The 19983-nt window shown below is 44.6% G+C and overlaps 1 protein-coding gene across 3 annotated transcripts; it reads right to left on the bottom strand.

Moving 5' to 3' along the window:
• Positions 1–62: 62 nt before the first annotated feature.
• On the bottom strand, positions 63–15825 carry mtmr7b (myotubularin related protein 7b). Of its 3 annotated transcripts, XM_064926703.1 has the most exons (15): positions 15525–15825; positions 14760–14882; positions 13561–13723; positions 9993–10150; positions 7598–7726; positions 7162–7296; positions 6747–6879; positions 6437–6546; positions 6195–6320; positions 5902–5951; positions 3272–3472; positions 2898–3032; positions 2500–2626; positions 1988–2139; positions 63–1940 (listed from the first exon to the last, which is right to left on the bottom strand). In XM_064926703.1, exons 1-15 carry the CDS (start codon positions 15549–15551, stop codon positions 1919–1921), a joined length of 1791 nt encoding a protein of 596 aa, XP_064782775.1. In that variant the 5' UTR covers positions 15552–15825; the 3' UTR covers positions 63–1918. The 3 variants fall into 3 exon arrangements, with proteins under 3 accessions (XP_064782775.1, XP_064782774.1, XP_064782776.1); XM_064926702.1 differs by having other exon boundaries at positions 63–2139; positions 15525–15824; XM_064926704.1 differs by lacking the exon at positions 63–1940 and having other exon boundaries at positions 2006–2139; positions 2460–2626; positions 15525–15824.
• Positions 15826–19983: the final 4158 nt, after the last annotated feature.

Here is a 19983-nt window from a genome sequence, read left to right as displayed (position 1 = left end):
TTAACCTCATGTACACTATCCCGTTCTGTAAAATGCGTTTTAAACCAGCACATCACATGTAGTTTCCCTTTGACAGTGAACAGTTTATTTCAGGTCATTTACAACAACATATACAGTAAACACTAAATACAACAGTGGAAAGGAGATCCATTGGATTCAGCCATGTTTTCCCAGGTTGACCATACAAGTGGTTTCTCAACAGTTTAATACTTAACCTGGTCCCAGATCTGTTTGTGCTCTTACCAACTCCATTGCTCATTGTCAAGCCATGACCATTCCATAGACTGGTTGGTTGTTTAGCAACAAAACCGACACGTGCGCAACTATGGGGCAAAACGGACGTGGTTGGCTTAGATTGTTGACAACATGTAAACTATATTTAGTCTCCAATGTTTATTGAAACATAAATAAAGTTCCACAATGACTATTTGTCTCTCAAATACATTGTTACAGTTGTTGGTTAGCTAGCTAGCAAATGCTAGCCATATTAGCATAGATCAAAACAAGACATGGTATCAAGAACCAGATGAAACGAGCCACCTGTGATCCCCCCACATGGCAGTTTGTCATTGTTGCTAGTGATCTGTCCATCCAGAACCATAACAACACGGCTTTCTGCCCCTTTGAAGCGCACGCACATCTTTTCGTGCTGTTGTCTGCTAACCCGTCTGTAGGCCGTTGGCACGAGGACAGAAACAGAATGGCACACAGGCTAGCTAATGCTACCTATCACAAAGAGATTTGAGGTCCAATATCCACACCCACATCCCATTCAGATTGAACCAATGTGTTGGCCATGCATTCTAAGTGGTGCGCTCGTGTTGATATTGGAACGTTTCTAATGTGTCCTAAGTGTTCATACTACAGCGCTAGTGACTGCACTCGTATACACAGTTAAATATACACAGCAATGGGAATAACCATCTGGAAAGGTGACCGCAGTTCAATGGGCTTTCCAAAGGAAAGAGTGTCTCTCCATTCATTACTAATAAGCAGCAACGTTCACTTCATTTCAAGACCAAATAAAAGCCTAGTCATGGCAACGCGGACATTTCTGTTCATCCAGGCTAGTTGAGAAGTGCGGTGTTTCTTCATTTGTGTGAGAAGGCAGGTTATTGGAACGAGACAGTAAACATAACTAGACTGGGTGGTGATAAATGTACCAAGAACATGTGCCGTGTTTGACAGTGTTATCTGGGTCGTGTTCATAAGTGCCGAACGTAGTGAAACGTTCAATGGTTTTCTGATTTTTTTTTTAGCCTCCTGATCACGACAATGATATACCACTGGGAAACATTGTAGCCTCTATGCTTGTTCAGACTTCAGAATGGACAAATAGATTTCGGAGGGGTAGTCCTACTTGGTGCGACCAATGTAATGCATTGGTCTGAAGGAAAGTACAAACAAATGTACATTGTTTTTTTCCTGTTTTAAAATGTAGTACAGTAGTACATTGTAACTCAACATAATAACTTAAGACAAAATATTGCACACCAGTATTTTGCCTTTGCTGTAAACGTTTGGTCCTGGAATATTTTTGTTCACATTTTACACTAGTATGGGGTTCAAACATCCACTACGGCTGCCCAGTGTTACCACAATACCCGGCAGGTGCTCATGTTGTGCACCGATACTAACTACACAGAAAACAAAACAAAAGAATCACAAGTAAAATCCAGTCCAATTGGCCCCGTCAAAACAGAGACCTCTGTGATATTCAATTGTCAATGCAAAGTGCCTTCGTCAACAAGGCAACCCACCTCCGACAAGCCCCTCATTGATCGCCATTTTCACTCAGGCCGTGCAGTAGACGGCCTCGTCGGGGTCCTTGTTGTCGTCGCCGCCGCTGGAGGAGCGGCTGCTGAGGTCGGCCACGCCCGATTCCATGTCGCTGCAAGCCGAGGAGAGGTCGTCGGAGTCAGGGCCAGGACCCTTGGGGGGCCCCAAGGGCAGGGTCATAGCCGAGCCCGGGGGCCCCCCCTGGGAGGGAGAATAGCCCTGAGGGGGGCTAGTGAAGTGGCCATCTCCAGTGGGAGGAGCCAGTCCGCCTGGCCTGCATTCTTCCTCACACACTTTGCTGATCTTCCTCTGACCCGCATTACCCTTAGTTTGATCTGCTTTTGTCAGGACTGCAATCCTCTGGAAGATGGACAGATGAAAAAATGAAAAGACAAGTGTTACTGGTAAGTCTGGGATAGAATATGAATGAATCACTATGTCTATAGACTACTAGCAGACTACTGTACATGTAACAGAAACCCTCCTGTTGAACGCCCCTCTGAGACACATTTTCTTTGACTTGATGGTGTTTGCCCCCTCCCCTGTAAAAACCCAACGATATAGTTGTTAAAACAGCATAAACTAGTTAATAGTCATTAATAATGATACATTGATAAACTTGTAAATTGGCCTTAAAGAGCAGCGTTCATTGGGAGCGTTACGCGAGCGTGTCTGTATGCCTTGTTTGGTGCCCGGTTGGGCCGTCCCTCCCGGTGCTACCTCCTGGTGATTGGTCAGCTCCTCCTCCAGCTGCTGAGTCTCCTCCCTGACGGCTGTCAGTAAGTCGGTGGGCGTCTGGCGTGGGGGAGAGCTCTTCTCCACACGGTTATACATGCCCTTCCACATCCTTGGAGACAAGATACACTGTACTACAACTATTGAACAAACACTCTGGATCTAAACCGTAATACAACTATTGAACAAACCCTCCAGATCTAAACTGTACTACAAAGTAAAGTGCTTTCTACAACAGGCTTCCATCTGATGGGTTTTAACCCACAACCCTTCATCTCAGATGTACCCAAAGACACAAAGTAAATAAAAACCATTCAGTGTCCCAGTCCTAGCTTTTTCACTCGTTTTCGCAGTGAGTCTACTGAGAGGGTGCAGTAACTCACTTGAAGCAGTAGGGGGTGGTGTTTGGCCGTAGCATCCCCTGAGTCTGGGTGTGGTCAGCCCTGTACAAGGGGTTGGCGTACTGTGCCCTGTCCTTCCACAGCTGGGGCCACAGGGAGTGAGTCCTCTCACGCAACCTGACCAACGTTGGAGAAAACCACACCAGATGTGATACATGAGAGGGGTTACAGTACAGAGGAGCTTTCTGTAAGAAAGGCAGAGACCTGCATGGAATGGGATTGTAGCGGCCTTATGAACCACAAGGTTGTTAGCCTGCTGAGCTAACACAAGAATTCACGCCTCAGGCAAGGTTATTCATGTAACACCAGCACGGTTCACTGAACTACCTCCGTCACATTGGCGCCCTCAGTCTCACCCCATGTCCCTCCGCTCCTTCTGGCTGTTGCCCAGGAAGTTGCCGTACTGGCAGGAGTAGACGTGTCTGTGCAGCTGAACCAGGAAGCGCTCGTTGAACTCAAAGGCACAGGGGAACTGCTCTGACAGCTGCCACACACACTCCAGGAACTGGTCTATCACCGGGGACACCTCCTTAGGATCACCTTCCAGGTGGTTGTACCTGCAGAGAAGGAAAGACTGTGGATTCAAACACTTTCATAAAGGGGTTTAAAGTGGCAATCAGCAGTAGAAACAATAACAAAGTGTTCTCCCTGCCTCTGGTTTGGGGAAAAGCTGAGGGATGTAACCCCTCTCAAATTCATAGACAGAGCTATGGATGCGAGGAATGACCGTCTTTGATAACAAAATTATAGTTTTAACCATGTTTGGAGGCTACATAGTGTTTGTTTACATTTTCTTTGTTTACAAACGTTGGAGAAAAAGAAGCTTACATTTTTTAAACTGCTGATTGCCCCTTTTAATCAGATTTAAAGAACTGTGAGGGAAGTGTTATGTATCGACTCAATGCTACTTTCTAATAACTAATTAGAAAGGTTCATGCATGTGACTGACTGATTGTGTATGGAGGAATCCTCACTATCACTGTTCCTCAACTTGGCAGTATGCACAGAATATTGCTATGGGAACAACCGAGGTATCGCAGAGACAGAGAGCCTCGTGAGGTATTGCTCAGCTCAATCACTGGTAGTGATGAATTAATTATGCTAAATCATGCAAATATAACTTGTCTGTGTATAGCCGTTTATTAGACAGCAGCTGGGACCCCCCCATCTGATAGACCTGACGGTGTGCAGTTTCTGATGGAGCAGAGCTTCTGATAGACCTGATGCAGAGACCTGAACGGTGTGCAGAGCTTCTGATAGACCTGAACGGTGTGCAGAGTTTCTGATAGACCTGAACGGTGTGCAGAGTTTCTGATAGACCTGAACGGTGTGCAGAGCTTCTGATAGACCTGAACGGTGTGCAGGTTTCTGATAGACCGGTGTGAACGGTGTAGAGCGGTGTGCAGAGTTTCTGATAGACCTGAACGGTGTGCAGAGTTTCTGATAGACCTGAACGGTGTGCAGAGTTTCTGATAGACCTGAACGGTGTGCCTGATAGACCTGAACGGTGTGCAGAGCTAGACCTGACGGTGTGCAGACCTAGACCTGAACGGTGTGCAGAGCTAGACCTCGGTGTGATAGACCTGAACGGTGTGCAGAGCTTCTGATAGACCTGAACGGTGTGCAGAGCTTCTGATAGACCTGAACGGTGTGCAGAGCTTCTGATAGACCTGAACGGTGTGCAGAGTTTCTGATAGACCTGAACGGTGTGCAGAGTTTCTGATAGACCTGAACGGTGTGCAGAGCTCGGTGTGCAGAGTTTCTGATAGACCTGACGGTGTGCAGAGACCTGATAGACCTGAACGGTGTGCAGAGCTTCTGATAGACCTGAACGGTGTGCAGAGCTCCTGATAGACCTGAACGGTGTGCAGAGCTTCAAATAGACCTGAACGGTGTGCAGGTGTGCAGAGCTTAGACCTGACGGTGTGCAGACCTGATAGACCTGAACGGTGTGCAGAGCTTCTGATAGACCTGAACGGTGTAGACCTGAACGGTGTGCAGAGCTTCTGATAGACCTGCTTAGACCTGACGGTGTGCTGATAGACCTGAACGGTGTGCAGAGCTTCTGATAGACCTGAACGGTGTGCAGAGCTTCTGATAGACCTGAACGGTGTGCAGAGCTTCTGATAGACCTGAACGGTGTGCAGAGCTTCTGATAGACCTGAACGGTGTGCAGAGCTTCTCTGATAGACCTGGTGTGCAGAGCTTCTGATAGACCTGAACGGTGTGCAGAGCTTCTGATAGACCTGAACGGTGTGCAGAGCTTCTGATAGACCTGAACGGTGTGCAGAGCTTCTGATAGACCTGAACGGTGTGCAGAGCTTCTGATAGACCTGAACGGTGTGCAGAGCTTCTGATAGACCTGAACGGTGTGCAGAGCTTCTGATAGACCTGAACGGTGTGCAGAGTGTTGTAACCTCTCCAGCTTGCTGATAATAAAGAGGGATTCATTTTAAGATCGGCTTCAGGTGTCCCTGGTGTTGAATTTCCACCACAGAACAAATAGGTCATCCTGGGGCGTTGTCGTAGCAATTTTATACCCCACTGGTTAAACAGTAATGCCTCTTGGCAACTGTATCAAGGTCAGGTGCCTTTTTAATCTAGCCAATGACTTCAGCTGATAAGAGAACATGCACAGACTGGAGTGGAACACCTCAAAGATGTGGAATAGCTCTACTTCACCAATCCTAACTGACACCCGAGACGGACAGTCGCTGCTAAAGCGGCTGAATTTCACAGGGGTTATGATCTGACCTGAGCGCAGCACACATGGCGGGAACACGTGGCGAGAGGCTCTGACAGCGCTGGCGGCGGACACGGTTCGTAGGTCGGACATGCTGTATGTTGTCTGTGACAAATGCACTTCTCCTTCTGATGAAGGACTCTACTCGAGAAGGTAAAATGCATGGCACTGCAGGGACCTTCATTCTACCAAACGGTAGAGTTAGGAGTTGGGTTCTTAGACAAATGTGTGGGACGGACTGACCTGTGTGAAAACTTGTGACCGAACGACACCCAGTCCCTCTCGATTAGCAGCTGAAAGATAGAAGACAGGAAGAAGAGATGAAGTCTTTCTTTCACCCGACGGGCCAGTTTCCCAGACCAAGACCATGTCTCGTCCTGGACTAGAGCACATACTTCATGGAGACGCCGCGGTCCGGACAACTGGCCCCACGTGTGCTAACTATATCTCTGGATTGGATCACAGTAGAAGAGGCTCTGTACGTGCCATGACGTAGACTGTAGATAGTGTGTGATGAACGGAAGCTAAAGCCTTACCATGAGTCCCTTTATAGTCCTGTAGTAAGGCTCCAGGAGAACACTGGCTACAGAGCAGGCCTGGGCCGTCCTGTCCCAACCGTCCGAACAGTGGACCACCACACTGATACCCTCCTCCGCAACCGCCTACACACACATCGCAGTATGACATTATTGAAATTTATACCCATTGTGTGTGTGTGTGTGTGTGTGTGTGTGTGTGTGTGTGTGTGTGCTCGCGCGCCCTGCCCAGTGCGTATCACCTTGGCGATGAAGACGCCTGCGTCCAGCACGGCTTTGATATGCTTCAGCCAACCGGAGCTCTCCAGCCCCCACAGAAAGTCGCCCATGGAGGGAGTCTTGAGCTCACCCACTATAGGGTCAACACAGGAAGAGAGGTCAGTCATGCATACACACATACAATGTGGGACATTCACAAGCCAACCCAAAGGAATGCATGAACCTGAAAACTATGTGCGTGAACTGAGTAGGACTAGTACCGGGTCAGACCCCCCCTGACTGACGTTCAGTAGAACGTCGGCAATGGTTGGAAGGGAAAGAGGAACTCATTACCGTCAATGATCTTCTGCTGGCTGTTCCTCATCACGTGGATGTTCTCGATGCCGATGAACTGCAGTTTGATGTTGGCGTAGTGGTCCTCGTTCTCATAGCCTTTTCCAGCCGCCCGGTTGGCCATCGCATTCAACTGGAGAGAGATGATCATCATTATAACACAATACAGTCAAATACGTACTGTTGACGACATCATTACATGTTACATTTTAGTCTATGAACAGACGCTCTTATCCAGAGCGACTTACAGGAGCCATTAGGGTTAAGTGTCTCGCTCAAGGGCACATCAACAGACTTTTCACCTAGTTGGCTTCACACCAGTGGCCTTTCGGTTGCTGGACCAACGCTCTTGACCTCTAGGTTACAGTATATCAACACTTCCTGACCCCAGGGTCTATCTATGGTGACCTCTGACCTTTGGCCTGGTGTCCACCACGTAGATGTAGTCGCTGCCCGGGTTGGACTTCATGATGGCCTCCAGCATTTGTTCATCCTCCTGGGAGCGAGCGCTGAAGCCGGACAGGGGCTGACTACAGCGGCAGATAGCAGCCTGGGAGAAGAAGGGGTCAGACGCTGACGTGACTGGTGATGACATCCAGCTCAGATTTTAACACTACTCATACAGGGCTAGTATCCTGCGTGTTTCTTGGCATGCCAAGCGAAAGACCACATTTAAACAGTCATGGAAGTCATTTGACATTTTTAAACAGAAAACACAATATTCCGACCCGTGACTGGTTCAGGTATAAGAATTAAACATGACGAATCACCTAAATGAAAGAAACATAAAACAACTGTTCTCCAGAGTCAACCCACACCATTGACCCAGATAGTATGCCCCATCCACTCACTAGGGTATCCTGGTGGAAGTACGTCAGGACAGGTAAACGCCCTCGGCTCCGGAACTTAGAGCTCCCCACGATGACTGGAGGTGTGGCCGACTTTGGCACAAACAGCTCTGATGGGTACGTATCACACACCTGCAGGCAGAGAGAGAAAGTCTTTCGAAGAGGAGGACTATACTACTAACCAGTGGTTGGAACAGGTTCACAGAACAGAAAACCGGAAAAGAGCAAAAAATGTCAAGGAACAGAAACAGAACCTAGAACAAAAATGAACCCAACTGTTCCCGGAACAGAACCGGTTAATAATGTTCGTCTACGTTTCCAGGCATTTTTTTTATTTCTAGTCCCACACCAAAACGCCTATGCAAAGCCCTTACTCTGTCACTGAAACGTAGTGTCTGCCTACAAACTGAAAATCTTTGCCTGTGCGTGTGCTTGTTTGGCTCACTCCACCCTACAAAGCATAGGCTACTGTATTGACGTTACAAGCTTGATTCAGAAGATGGGGAGAGAGATTTTTAATTGGCTAGAGAAGAATGGATGAACTTTTTCAATGCTGATAATTTAGGGTTAGTTATCACGTGTCACGTTGGACTTATTAACTGCAACATAGTAAGATGTTTATAATTCTGGTGCCGCTCTGCACACACAAGCTTGTTAGCTAGCTAGCTCAAAGAACATTCAAAGTTCCTCCATAGAAGCTGCTCCTCCTAGGTATAATTCTGTGGATAATTCAGATAATGCAAGTCATAACTTAGCTTCAAGCTGCCTCCTCCTCAACCCTCTCTCCCCACCCACAAAATTTCAGTAGCATGTTGCGCCATAGGCTACACTTGTCTGTCCATCATGCATGTAAACAACTAGCTTGCCTGCTCTATCCACACTGATTGACAAAGTAATTTTATGAGCTAACTGTTAAAAACGGTTGATTTCACAGGTTAAAAAAGGAACACAAAGGAACGATATAAACTGGTTCTTTATTTGGCTTGGAACCGGTTCAGAACTTTATTTTGCTGGCCGGAACAGATGAATAAACAAAACAAAATGTATTCTGTTCAGAACGAAACGATTGGAAGATGATTTCAGTTCCAACCCCTGCTACTAACCCAATAGTCAATATCAGACCCAGACTGAACAAACCCAGTAGTCAACATCAGATCAGGACTATAACTACCTCAATACTCTATCAAAACCAGAAAAATCAACAGAGGACTGTACTAACCCTGTACTAACCATCTGATTAGGACTATAGTGGTTAAAATCAGAGGAGGACTGTACTAACCCTGTACTAACCATCTGATTAGGACTATAGTGGTTAAAATCAGAGGAGGACTGTACTAACCCTGTACTAACCATCTGATTAGGACTATAGTGGTTAAAATCAGAGGAGGACTGTACTAACCCTGCACTAACCATCTGATTAGGACTATAGTGGTTAAAATCAGAGGAGGACTGTACTAACCCTGCACTAACCATCTGATTAGGACTATAGTGGTTAAAATCAGAGGAGGACTGTACTAACCCTGCACTAACCATCTGATTAGGACTATAGTGGTTAAAATCAGAGGAGGACTGTACTAACCCTGTACTAACCATCTGATTAGGACTATAGTGGTTAAAATCAGAGGAGGACTGTACTAACCCTGTACTAACCATCTGATTAGGACTATAGTGGTTAAAATCAGAGGAGGACTGTACTAACCCTGCACTAACCATCTGATTAGGACTATAGTGGTTAAAATCAGAAGAGGACTGTACTAACCCTGTACTAACCATCTGATTAGGACTATAGTGGTTAAAATCAGAGGAGGACTGTACTAACCCTGCACTAACCATCTGATTAGGACTATAGTGGTTAAAATCAGAGGAGGACTGTACTAACCCTGTGCTCACTATCTGATTAGGACTATAGTGGTTAAAATCAGAGGAGGACTGTACTAACCCTGTGCTCACTATCTGATTAGGACTATAGTGGTTAAAATCAGAAGAGGACTGTACTAACCCTGTACTAACCATCTGATTAGGACTATAGTGGTTAAAATCAGAGGAGGACTGTACTAACCCTGTGCTCACTATCTGATTAGGACTATAGTGGTTAAAAGAGAGGACTGTACTAACCCTGGACTATAGTGGTTAAAATCAGAGGAGGACTAACCCTGTGCTAACCATCTGATTAGGACTATAGTGGTTAAAATCAGAGGAGGACTGTACTAACCCTGTACTAACCATCTGATTAGGACTATAGTGGTTAAAATCAGAGGAGGACTGTACTAACCCTGTGCTCACTATCTGATTAGGACTATAGTGGTTAAAATCAGAGGAGGACTGTACTAACCCTGTACTCACCATCTGATTAGGACTATAGTGGTTAAAACCAGAAGAGGACTGTAATACTACTAACCCTGTACTCGCTGTTGGCTGGCGTGCTGACCCAGAGGTTGTTGGGCACGCCCATGCGTCTGTAGTCCGCCTGCAGGTCTAGGAAACTCCAGGACTCCTCCCTCTCTTCCTTGTTGGAGTTGGGATTGATGGACAAGCAGTAGAGCTCGCTATATTTCTCTGGGCAAAACAGATAGAAACAAATGATCATATTTGATCATGAATCATGTTAAAATCATCTAAAATCATTTTGGGATCGTATTGAAGGACAAGCAGTAGAGCTCACAGTAAATCTCTGGTGGACAACAGTGAAACAATACAGCAGTCTATCATATGATCATACGATGATTCATATTAATTTAACCACGACACAATAAATGATTCAGATTCATTTAACCACGACACAATAAATGATACAGATTCATTTAACCACTATACAATAAATGATACAGATTCATTTAACCACTATACAATAAATGATAGATTCATTTAACCACGACACAATAAATGATTCAGATTCATTTAACCACGACACAATAAATGATAGATTCATTTAACCACGACACAATAAATGATGATTCAGATTCATTTAACCACGACACAATAAATGATTCAGATTCATTTAACCACTATACAATAAATGTGTTTGGCGGCCTGGGCTGTTTCAGTAAAGTTTAACTGAAGTCACAGAAACAGGTCACTGCCATCCACATCCATTGAACAAGTGAGTCATTCAAACAGAAGGACAGAAACCCATTTCATCAACTTTACTATCCCACTGGGGAAAGGTTTACTTGAAGTACCGCAGACATAGACAACAAACAGCTGTTACTGCTGTTACTAGACCACTGGTCCAACTAACCCTCCCCTCATGCCCATAACCTTTGAGAGGCGACCCTAACCCTGAAAACGTACAGTACACCCTCCTGAACACACTAAGCCCAGGGTCATGGTCAGCAGGGCAAACTGATCCAAGAGCATCCTGACCGCTGCACTCTTCTGTACCAATCTACAGTCTCTGCTGTTAAAACAACAATTCAGGTAGTATGTTTTTTTATTTTACCAGGTAAGTTGACTGAGAAGAACAGCAACGACCTGGGGGATAATTACAGGGGATGAATGAGCCAATTGGAAGCTGGGAATGTTTAGGTGGCCATGATGGTATTTTTTAATATTTTTTTAACCTTTATTTAACTAGGCAAGTCAGTTAAGAACAAATTCTTATTTTCAATGACGGCCTATGAACAGTGGGTTGTTCAGGAGCAGAACGACAGACCTGGTCAGCTCAGGGATTCAATCTTGCAACCTTTCAGTTACTAGTCCAACGCTCTAACCACTAGACTACCTGCTGCCCCAGGTAGCATGAGGGCCAGATTGGGAATTTAGCCATGACACTTATCATACGATAAGTGCCATGGGATCTTTAGTGACCATAGAGTAAGGACACCCGTTTAACGTCCCATCCAAAAGACAGCACCATAACCAGGTCAATGTCCCTGGGGCTTTGGGATAAAATATGTTTTTTATATATACAGTGCATTCGAAAAGTATTCAGACCCCTTGACTTTTTCCATATTTTGTTACGTTACAGCCTTATTCTAAAATCTATTCAATTGTATTTTTCCCTCATCAATCTACACACAATACTCCATAATGACAAAGCAAAAACAGGTTTTTAGAAATGTTTGCATATGTATTAAAAATAATAAACTGAAATATCACATTTACATAAGTATACAGACCATTTACTCAGTACTTTGTTGAAGCACCTTTGGCAGCGATTACAGCCTCGAGTCTTCTTGGGTATGACGCTATAAGCTTGGCAAAACTGTATTTGGGGAGTTTCTCCCATTCTTCACTGCAGATCCTCTCAAGCTTTGTCAGGTTGGATGGGGAGCATCGCTGCACAGCTATTTTACGGTCTTTCCAGAGATGTTTGATCGGGTTCAAGTCTGGGCTCTGGCTGGGCCACTCAAGGATATTTACAGACTTGTCCCGAAGCTACTCCTGCATTGTTTTGGCTTTGTGCTTAGGGCCCTGTTGGAAGGTGAACCTTCAGCCCAGCCTGAGGTCCTGAGCGCTCTGGAGAAGGTTTTCATCAAGGATCTTTCTGTACTTTGCTCCATTCATCATTCCCTCAATCCTGACTAGTCTCCCAGTCCCTGCCGCTGAAAAACATCCCCACAGCATGATGCTGCCACCACCATGCTTCACGGTAGGGATGGTGCCAGGTTTCCTCCAGACGTGACGCTTGGTATTCAGGCCAAAGAGTTCAATATTGGTCTCATCAGACCAGAGAATCTTGTTTCTGAAGGTCAGAGTCCTTTAGATGCCTTTTGGCAAACTCTGAAGGGCTGTCAAGTGCCTTTTACTGAGGAGTGGCTTCCAGTGGCTTGGTTTCATCAGACCAGAGAATCTTGTTTATCATGGTTTATGAGTCTTTAGGTGCCTTTTGGCAAACTCCAAGCAGGCTGTAATGTGACTTTTACTGAGAAGCGACTTCTGTCTGCCCACTCTACCGTTAAGGTCTGATTGGTGGAGTGCTGTAGAGATGGTTGTCCTTCTGGAAGGTTCTCCCATCTCCACAGAGGAACTCTGGAGCTCTGTCAGAGTGACCATCGGGTTCTTGTTGACCTCCCTGACCAAGGCCATTCTCCCCGGATTGCTCAGTTTGGCCAGGTGGTCAGCTCGGAGAGTCTTGGTGGTTCCAAACTTCCATTTTTAGAATGATGGAGGCCACTGTCTTCTTTTTGGTACCCTTCCCCAGACCTCATGGCTTGGTTTTGATCTGACATGCACTGTCAACTGTGGGACCTTATATAGACAGGTGTATGCTTTTCGAAATCATGTCCAATCAATTGAATTTACCACAACCTGTTTCCGCTTTGTCATTATGGGGTATTGGGTGTAGATTGATGAAGGAAAAAATAATTTAATCCATTTTAGAATATGGCTGTAACGTAACAAACTGTGGAAAAAGTCAAGGGGTCTGAATACTTTCCGAATGCACTGTGTATATAGGGACACAACTCTTTGAACTGGAATGGAACAAGGAGGTACTGCCAGGAATATACCACCTGGCCACTGCTGGTTTGCCTCTGAAGTTAAGCAGGGTTGGTCCTAGATGGGAGACCAGATGCTGCTAGAAGTTGTATTGGAGGGCCAGTAGGAGGCACTTTTTCCTCTGGTAAAATTAATAATAAAATAAAAAATATGTATATATAGTAGGAGGCACTTTTTCCTATATATATAGGAGAGAGAAAAAAAAATATATATATATAGGAAAAAGTGCCTCCTACTAATATATATATATTTTATTATTTTTTACCAGAGGAAAAAGTGCCTCCTACTATATATAGATTTTTTTTTACCAGAGGAAAAAGTGCCTCCTACTGGCACTCCAATACAACTTCTAGCAGCATCTGGTCTCCCATCTAGGACCAACCCTAATTAACTTCAGAGGCAAACCAGCAGTGGCCAGGTGGTATATTCCCGGCAGTACCTCCTTGTTCCATTCCAGTTCAAAGAGTTGTGTCCCTACTGAACAGGACCCAGGTAAATGGGTTCTGAAAGGTGATAGTCTCTCTCACCTGGGCGAGAGAGGCGTGCAAGCGAGGCCTGGACATCCATGGCGTCCCTCTCCTGGGGGATGAGCAGCTGAACCACCTGGAAGTTCTTAGTGTGGACGACCAGGTGGCTTCCTGAGGGGGTGGTTGGCGGCCGCTCCACACTGGCCACCATGCTGTGGAGCACCTGTCAATGACAACCGAGAACTCTCACAGACGGTCCCCATTCACTCCCCTTGGCAACAACTAACCCTTTGACGTTTGCAGATCTGTAAGGGGATGGCAATATGGTGGAAGCTCTACCACTATACTGCTGATACCTATCCAGATCCCTCAGATATGCAAATATCGAAGGGTTAGGGCCAATGGTAAGGGGGCCGGCTGTCACAGTGGCATCTATTGCTAAGTTGAAAATATAACAATTCTGGAAGTGGAAGGGTAGGCAAGTTTTATTTATTTATTTTTTAACTTTTCACTCAGATTACTCAACCACAGCAGTCGTCTGTCAATAATGGACAGCAGACATTACTACATAAGTATTCGTTTAGTGTTATGATAAGCAATGCATTTAATAACTGACAAATTACATTTTTACTAAACTATCATTTTTATGGGGATAAGAGAACACGTTGCAGTTTTAAAGCCAATTTCCTGCATTTCTACACTTTGTTGGTATGGGGCTGGGAAGAAAATGTGCTATTTTATAGCTCATCATGCTTTTGTTCACATTATGAGGCTGAGAATTTGTTTTTTAGTTTTAAAGCTAATTTCCTGCTATTCTACACATTTTTTCACGAGGCTGAGAGACAATTTAGAAGATTTTAAAGCTGATTTCCCGTAATTTAACCAATGTTGCTATCATATGCTATCTGGGGGCCCACGACCTCCAGGGGGGCCCCAACCATCTGTGCCTGTTCTGGAATCCGGCCCTGGGAAAAGGGTTCTACTCCTGTTCACTTCAGAAGGCCTAAATACACCGACAAATCTCACATCATGTGTATGAAGGAGATATCCATCTATTGGATGAGGTCCATTGACTTGAGGTGAGTCTCCAAAGTGCCGGAGCAAATCAATACTATCTTTCTGAGAAGGCAGGAAGAAAGCCACACACAGGGGAGATAGGGGGAGTTGTGTCAGAAGAGTGTCAGGCCAGACGACTTGTGATAGGTCTCGTGTCAGAATGGGGTCTGTTGAAACAACTGGTATCACTTCCTAGTTCCTACCCAAGTCTCTCTGCGTGTCTCTGGGTTGTTCTCCACGAAGATGGTGTGTGTGGCGGAGAGGTACAGCGTTCCCACCATGGCTTTCCTAGGGGCCATACGGTCAATCAGGCGGACATTCTCCACCTATAGGGCCACAGACACAAAAACACACACACACAAGTATAAATGGGGTCAACACGGAATGTAATCATATCTATAGGCTACAATGTACTGAATGTGTGTGATTGACTGTATTGGTGGAGGCATATCTTCTCATAAAAACAAGGTTATTATAGAACTCAATGTTTACACATGTTGTCGTTGTAGATATGAATGTCTGAGATTCTGGAATGTTATAACTGTTTAATAGAAGTAACCTACCGCAGGATTCTGTAACAATGTGTCCTTATTGAGGCCTATTGCCCTTATGCTAGAATCCACAGCGGAGAAATGCCCGCGGCAGACTAGAATAAACATCAAGAAGCCAGGACAAGAATGAAACGGATTGTGCAAATTCTAATGTCAAGATTTACAGGCATGCCATCATATGAGCTATGTTTTTGAGTGTTCATTTTTGCAACGGTTTAACCAGGAAAATACATTGCGGAGAGTATAATTGTTATATTTTCAGGAACCCTGAATGTTGGAGACATGAGAAAGGGGATGTCACGAATCAGCAACGTTGTCTCATCTTTAGAAGACGCAGCTGAAATGCGGTTTCATTTAGGAACAGGATTAACTAAACTCAAAGAATAGGATGGAAATTAAAATATAGGGTTGGTTTACCTTTGGCGTTCGGATGTGCTCCATCATGGACCTCTTCGATCAAAATGGTGCGTGTAGAAATAATCCGAGGTCCTGGTTTTGTGTTTTAAAAATATAGGATCTTGGCTCAGCACAAAAATCGTGCACAATTCATATTCTCTGTGCGTTGGATATTAGATGGGGCGCCTCGCAAGTATGCCATAGTTCCCCCTATCCTATTCTGTACAATAGGAGAATCACCCTGCACCCACTCGGGTACGGATGGGTGATTATGACAACACGGTCGTTACTAGTTACCCCAGCCACAAACTCATAAACCCCGCCTATTTCTACAATTTATATTCTTAAAATGTTATTTTAAACTTGAACTTAACCGTAACTTTAACCACGCTGCTAACATTATGCCTAACCCTAACCTTGAATGAAGACCAAAATTCTCATTTTTGTTTTCATACATTTTTATGATATAACTTTGTGGGTGTGCTATCTAGTGGAAACACAACCACATGGATCTTATTGGCAAGTATTGGCCGTATTCGAGAGCATCAAAATGACTGCAGGCGACTGCGGATTGAACTATCTACAAATCACGTTCCATCATAAATAATGACTCACTACTAATTGTAAGATCATTCAGTCAAATTTTACCCATGATACACTGCGATTTTGATCCTCTCGAACACGGCCATTTACTTCCCACCGGCGCCTGCGCACATCACTGAGCGATGAGCCGGTGGAGTTCAGACAGCGATCAGTGCTATACGAGATCTTTGGGACGATCCTACCCTAAATCCTAACCTTACCCTAACCATTTTAAATGTAAACTTCGGAAGGCGATGAGCTCATATCCCAGGGCGATTAAAACATTTAAAAATAAAGTCTTCTAAAGAATACATTTACATTTTGAGACGAATGGCCCAATTTAAATGTATGAGTGTATTTTGCTGTTTAGCCTCGTTAATCTTTATAGTTAGGTTACTCTAATATTAGCCTGTGTGTGTGTACATGTGTACGTGTGCATGCCTACGTGTGTACATGTGTGTTTGGCCATGACCTGCTTCTGCTTTCAGGTTGATTGTTTACGTGCTTTCAGACATTGTGGGAGAAATACATGCTTTCATGTGGAAGTGGAAGAAGTCACACCCAGAGTCGGCCATGAGTACTACAAATTCAGATAGCTGGCTAGACTAATTTACTAATCTAAAAATTATGGGACTCCCAATCACGGCCGGTTGTGATACAGCCTGGAATCAAACCAGGATCTGTGATGACGCTCTGAGAACCGCTGCGCCACTCGGGACTTTCAATGACCGACTTAACAGGGGAAAACCTGCTGCGGCACAACAGTGTATTCCACTGTTCTAACTCAACAGTAAATTGAGTTCCTAATTATTGTTTATTTGTTTTTGTCGGAAGAGGAGGAGGAGGAGGGCACTAGCGGCCGGGGGCCCTGCGGTTTATGTCGCTTATGCCTGGAGCCCACCCACACCCAGTATGTGTTACAGAAAACGTTATTAGAATGTAAACCTGCTTAGAAACAAAGTCAGAAACAAAGTTATGACATGGAACTTCAACCTATTATGCCATTTCAGCCTGTGATCGGTTGGAATTTTGGAGGAATTGGGGAAATTGTATGATTAGATTAGGTATATATTTTTAAATTTGAGTGGTTCACAAAATAAGAATGTGTGCCAATGACTAGAGAGCATTTCTACCTATTCCAAGAATCTGATAAAGATGCACAATTTCTCCAACGGTTAGATCCATGAAATATACATGTTTGTACGATGGTTAAGCCTGTAACCCTTCAATTGCAATTCAAAGATAATTCTCAAATAGAATAGTTCAACATTTCTATTATTTCACCTTTTTATTTTAATGGGGAAGCCATGCTTGTATTATCTGTAATCCAGTCAACTCTGTACTGTATTCTGACCAATGACGCTGATTTGACACGGACTGTATTTGCCCACTAGATGGCAGCCAAGATTGAGAAATGACCTCTGCCTGCAGCATAGCATACCGCATACCACCACCATAAGAGGCTGCTGCACCAACTTTTCAGTTCAATATGCCCGGTTTTATCAACTTTTTCTTATGACTGTAGGACGTCACCAACTAATATATATATAATCCTGCGTTTTCATCTGAATTGCGCGAAGGTTAAAATGGTTACAATGACGCCATAGTCTGCACAGGTGAATAGTGCAGAGAACGGATTGCATGACTTTGGCATTTCTCTGGCCTCTGTCTTGTCGTGGAGTCTCTGGTAAGTTTTGCCCTTTTGACTAACGTGCTGTTGTAGCGTTCAGTTGTAAACAAAACTCGTTATTTGCTAACAAATGTTAGGAAATGTTTTGTTTTCAGTGCCAAACTAATATAAATGTTCGTGGGCTAATGTGTGTTTATTACTGTGTAACTTGGTTCAAGTCCATCTATCATGGTTTGTCTTGAAAAGGAGACACTTTCTTGGAGCCACTGTGTATGTAGCCGACAGTTAGTTAGTTCAGTCTGAGGCTGTGTGGCAGCCCATTGTCCTAAAGAGCTGAGTAGAAACAGATATGGGTTGGGTTAAGTAAACTTGCTCAATAAAAATACAGCATTGAATGTGTTTTGTTAATGTGCACGAGTAACCCAGTTGTGTGTGTGTGTGTGTGTGTGTGTGTGTGTGTGTGTGTGTGTGTGTGTGTGTGTGTGTGTGTGAGAGAGAGAGAGGACAAGCAGCTACACAGTCTAGTTGTACACCTCTGTTCAGCAGTCTACACCTGTTGGTGGTATCCCTTTTGTCATCATTAGTGAATGAAAGTATTCAAGTGATTTCATGCCCCACTCTTTGATCACAAGATGTCAAACACTCACCTAACTAAACCGTGAAATGTCAAGGGCATAATGGTTTTGAGTTAAACACTACATCTGGATGATCCTACTATATAGCCTTAGATAATCTACGCCTGTCAGGAGATCTACAATACAATATGCTGCCAGTGGCAATGAATAGATTATTGACTTACAGTATACAAAAGTAATTAAGTAAGCCTTGTCTGAGCCAGAAGGGCCCTAGACTCCAGCCCCTATCTCCTCCTGTTTCAGTAGCATGAGGCAGCTTGATGTACAAGTACACCCTCTGGACAGGACACTAGTCTAGCTCCTGTTTCAGTAGCATGAGGCAGCTTGATGTACAAGTACACCCTCTGGACAGGACACTAGTCTAGCTCCTGTTTCAGTAGCATGAGGCAGCTTGATGTACAAGTACACCCTCTGGACAGGACACTAGTCTAGCTCCTGTTTCAGTAGCATGAGGCAGCTTGATGTACAAGTACACCCTCTGGACAGGACACTAGTCCAGCTCCTGTATCAGTAGCATGAGGCAGCTTGATGTACAAGTACACCTTCGACAGGACACTAGTCCAGCTTGATGTAGATTAGTGTTTGGAGCCAGGGTATTCAAAAGCTCTATGTTCACATTGAACCTTCTAACCTTTTACCTGAACATTCACTATGTACAGTCAGTACCTTTCCTTTGTGCATTGACATACTGTAGGTGTGTTATGCCAAGCCAGGGTTTATCCCAAGGTCAATACATGGTCAGTTTGTCATGACTGGGCATTCCTGCCATAACGGCATCATCTTCTGGGCTGCTGAGACAAGAATTACATCATGACATAATGTCCATGCCATCGCATCACACCGATGGCTTGGACTAGGTGTGTGTGTGGTAGAGCTCTTGGCTGCCACTGCGGCAATGTCTCCTCTTGGCACTGCATGCTGGACTATAGGGTGAACCTGGAGGTTACAGTAAATACTCTCTCACTGCAGTGGAGAAAGGGCAGGCTGTCTGTGATGAACAAGCCTTCTGTTTGACTACCTGAGTGAAGGGGATGACAGGGAGAAAGAGGGTGATGGGGTAGACATACTCTGTACATATGGGTAGTTGCCATTTGGCCAAAACGAAAGTGGAAGAGTTTTTTTTTCTAAAGTTAAATAAACCAACTCAGCAAAAAATGAAACGTCCTCCCACTGTCAACTGCGTTTATTTTCAGCAAACTTAACATGTGTAAATATTTGTATGAACATAACAAGATTCAGCAACTGAGACATAAACTGAACAAGTTCAACAGACATGTGACGAATAGAAATGGAATAATGTGTCCCTGGACAAAGGGGGGTAAAATCAAAAGCAGTCAGTATCTGGTGTGGCCACCAGCTGCATTAAGTACTGCAGTGCATCTCCTCCTCAGGGACTGCACCAGATTTGCCAGTCTTTGCTGTGAGATGTTATCCCACTCTTCCACCAAGACACCTGCAAGTTCCTGGACAATTCTGGGTGGAATGGTCCTAGCCCTCACCCTCCGATCCAACAGGTCCCAGACGTGCTCAATATGATTGAGATCCGGGCTCTTCACTGACCATGGTAGAACACTGACATTCCTGTCTTGCAGTAAATCACACACAGAACGAGCAGTATGGCTGGTGGCATTGT

Source organism: Oncorhynchus masou, chromosome 20, assembly GCF_036934945.1.
Source record: "Oncorhynchus masou masou isolate Uvic2021 chromosome 20, UVic_Omas_1.1, whole genome shotgun sequence".
Taxonomy (NCBI): domain Eukaryota; kingdom Metazoa; phylum Chordata; class Actinopteri; order Salmoniformes; family Salmonidae; genus Oncorhynchus; species Oncorhynchus masou.
This window is presented reverse-complemented; position numbering and strand designations above follow the sequence as displayed.

Coding starts and splice junctions, on each gene's coding strand:
- mtmr7b (XM_064926702.1), bottom strand. CDS start 15,551: ATGATGGAGCACATCCGAACGCCAAAG. Junction 7,297..7,597: donor ACTTCCACCAGGATACCCTA/GTGAGTGGATGG, acceptor TTCTTCTCCCAG/GCTGCTATCTGCCGCTGTAG. Junction 5,952..6,194: donor GGACTATAAAGGGACTCATG/GTAAGGCTTTAG, acceptor TCTATCTTTCAG/CTGCTAATCGAGAGGGACTG.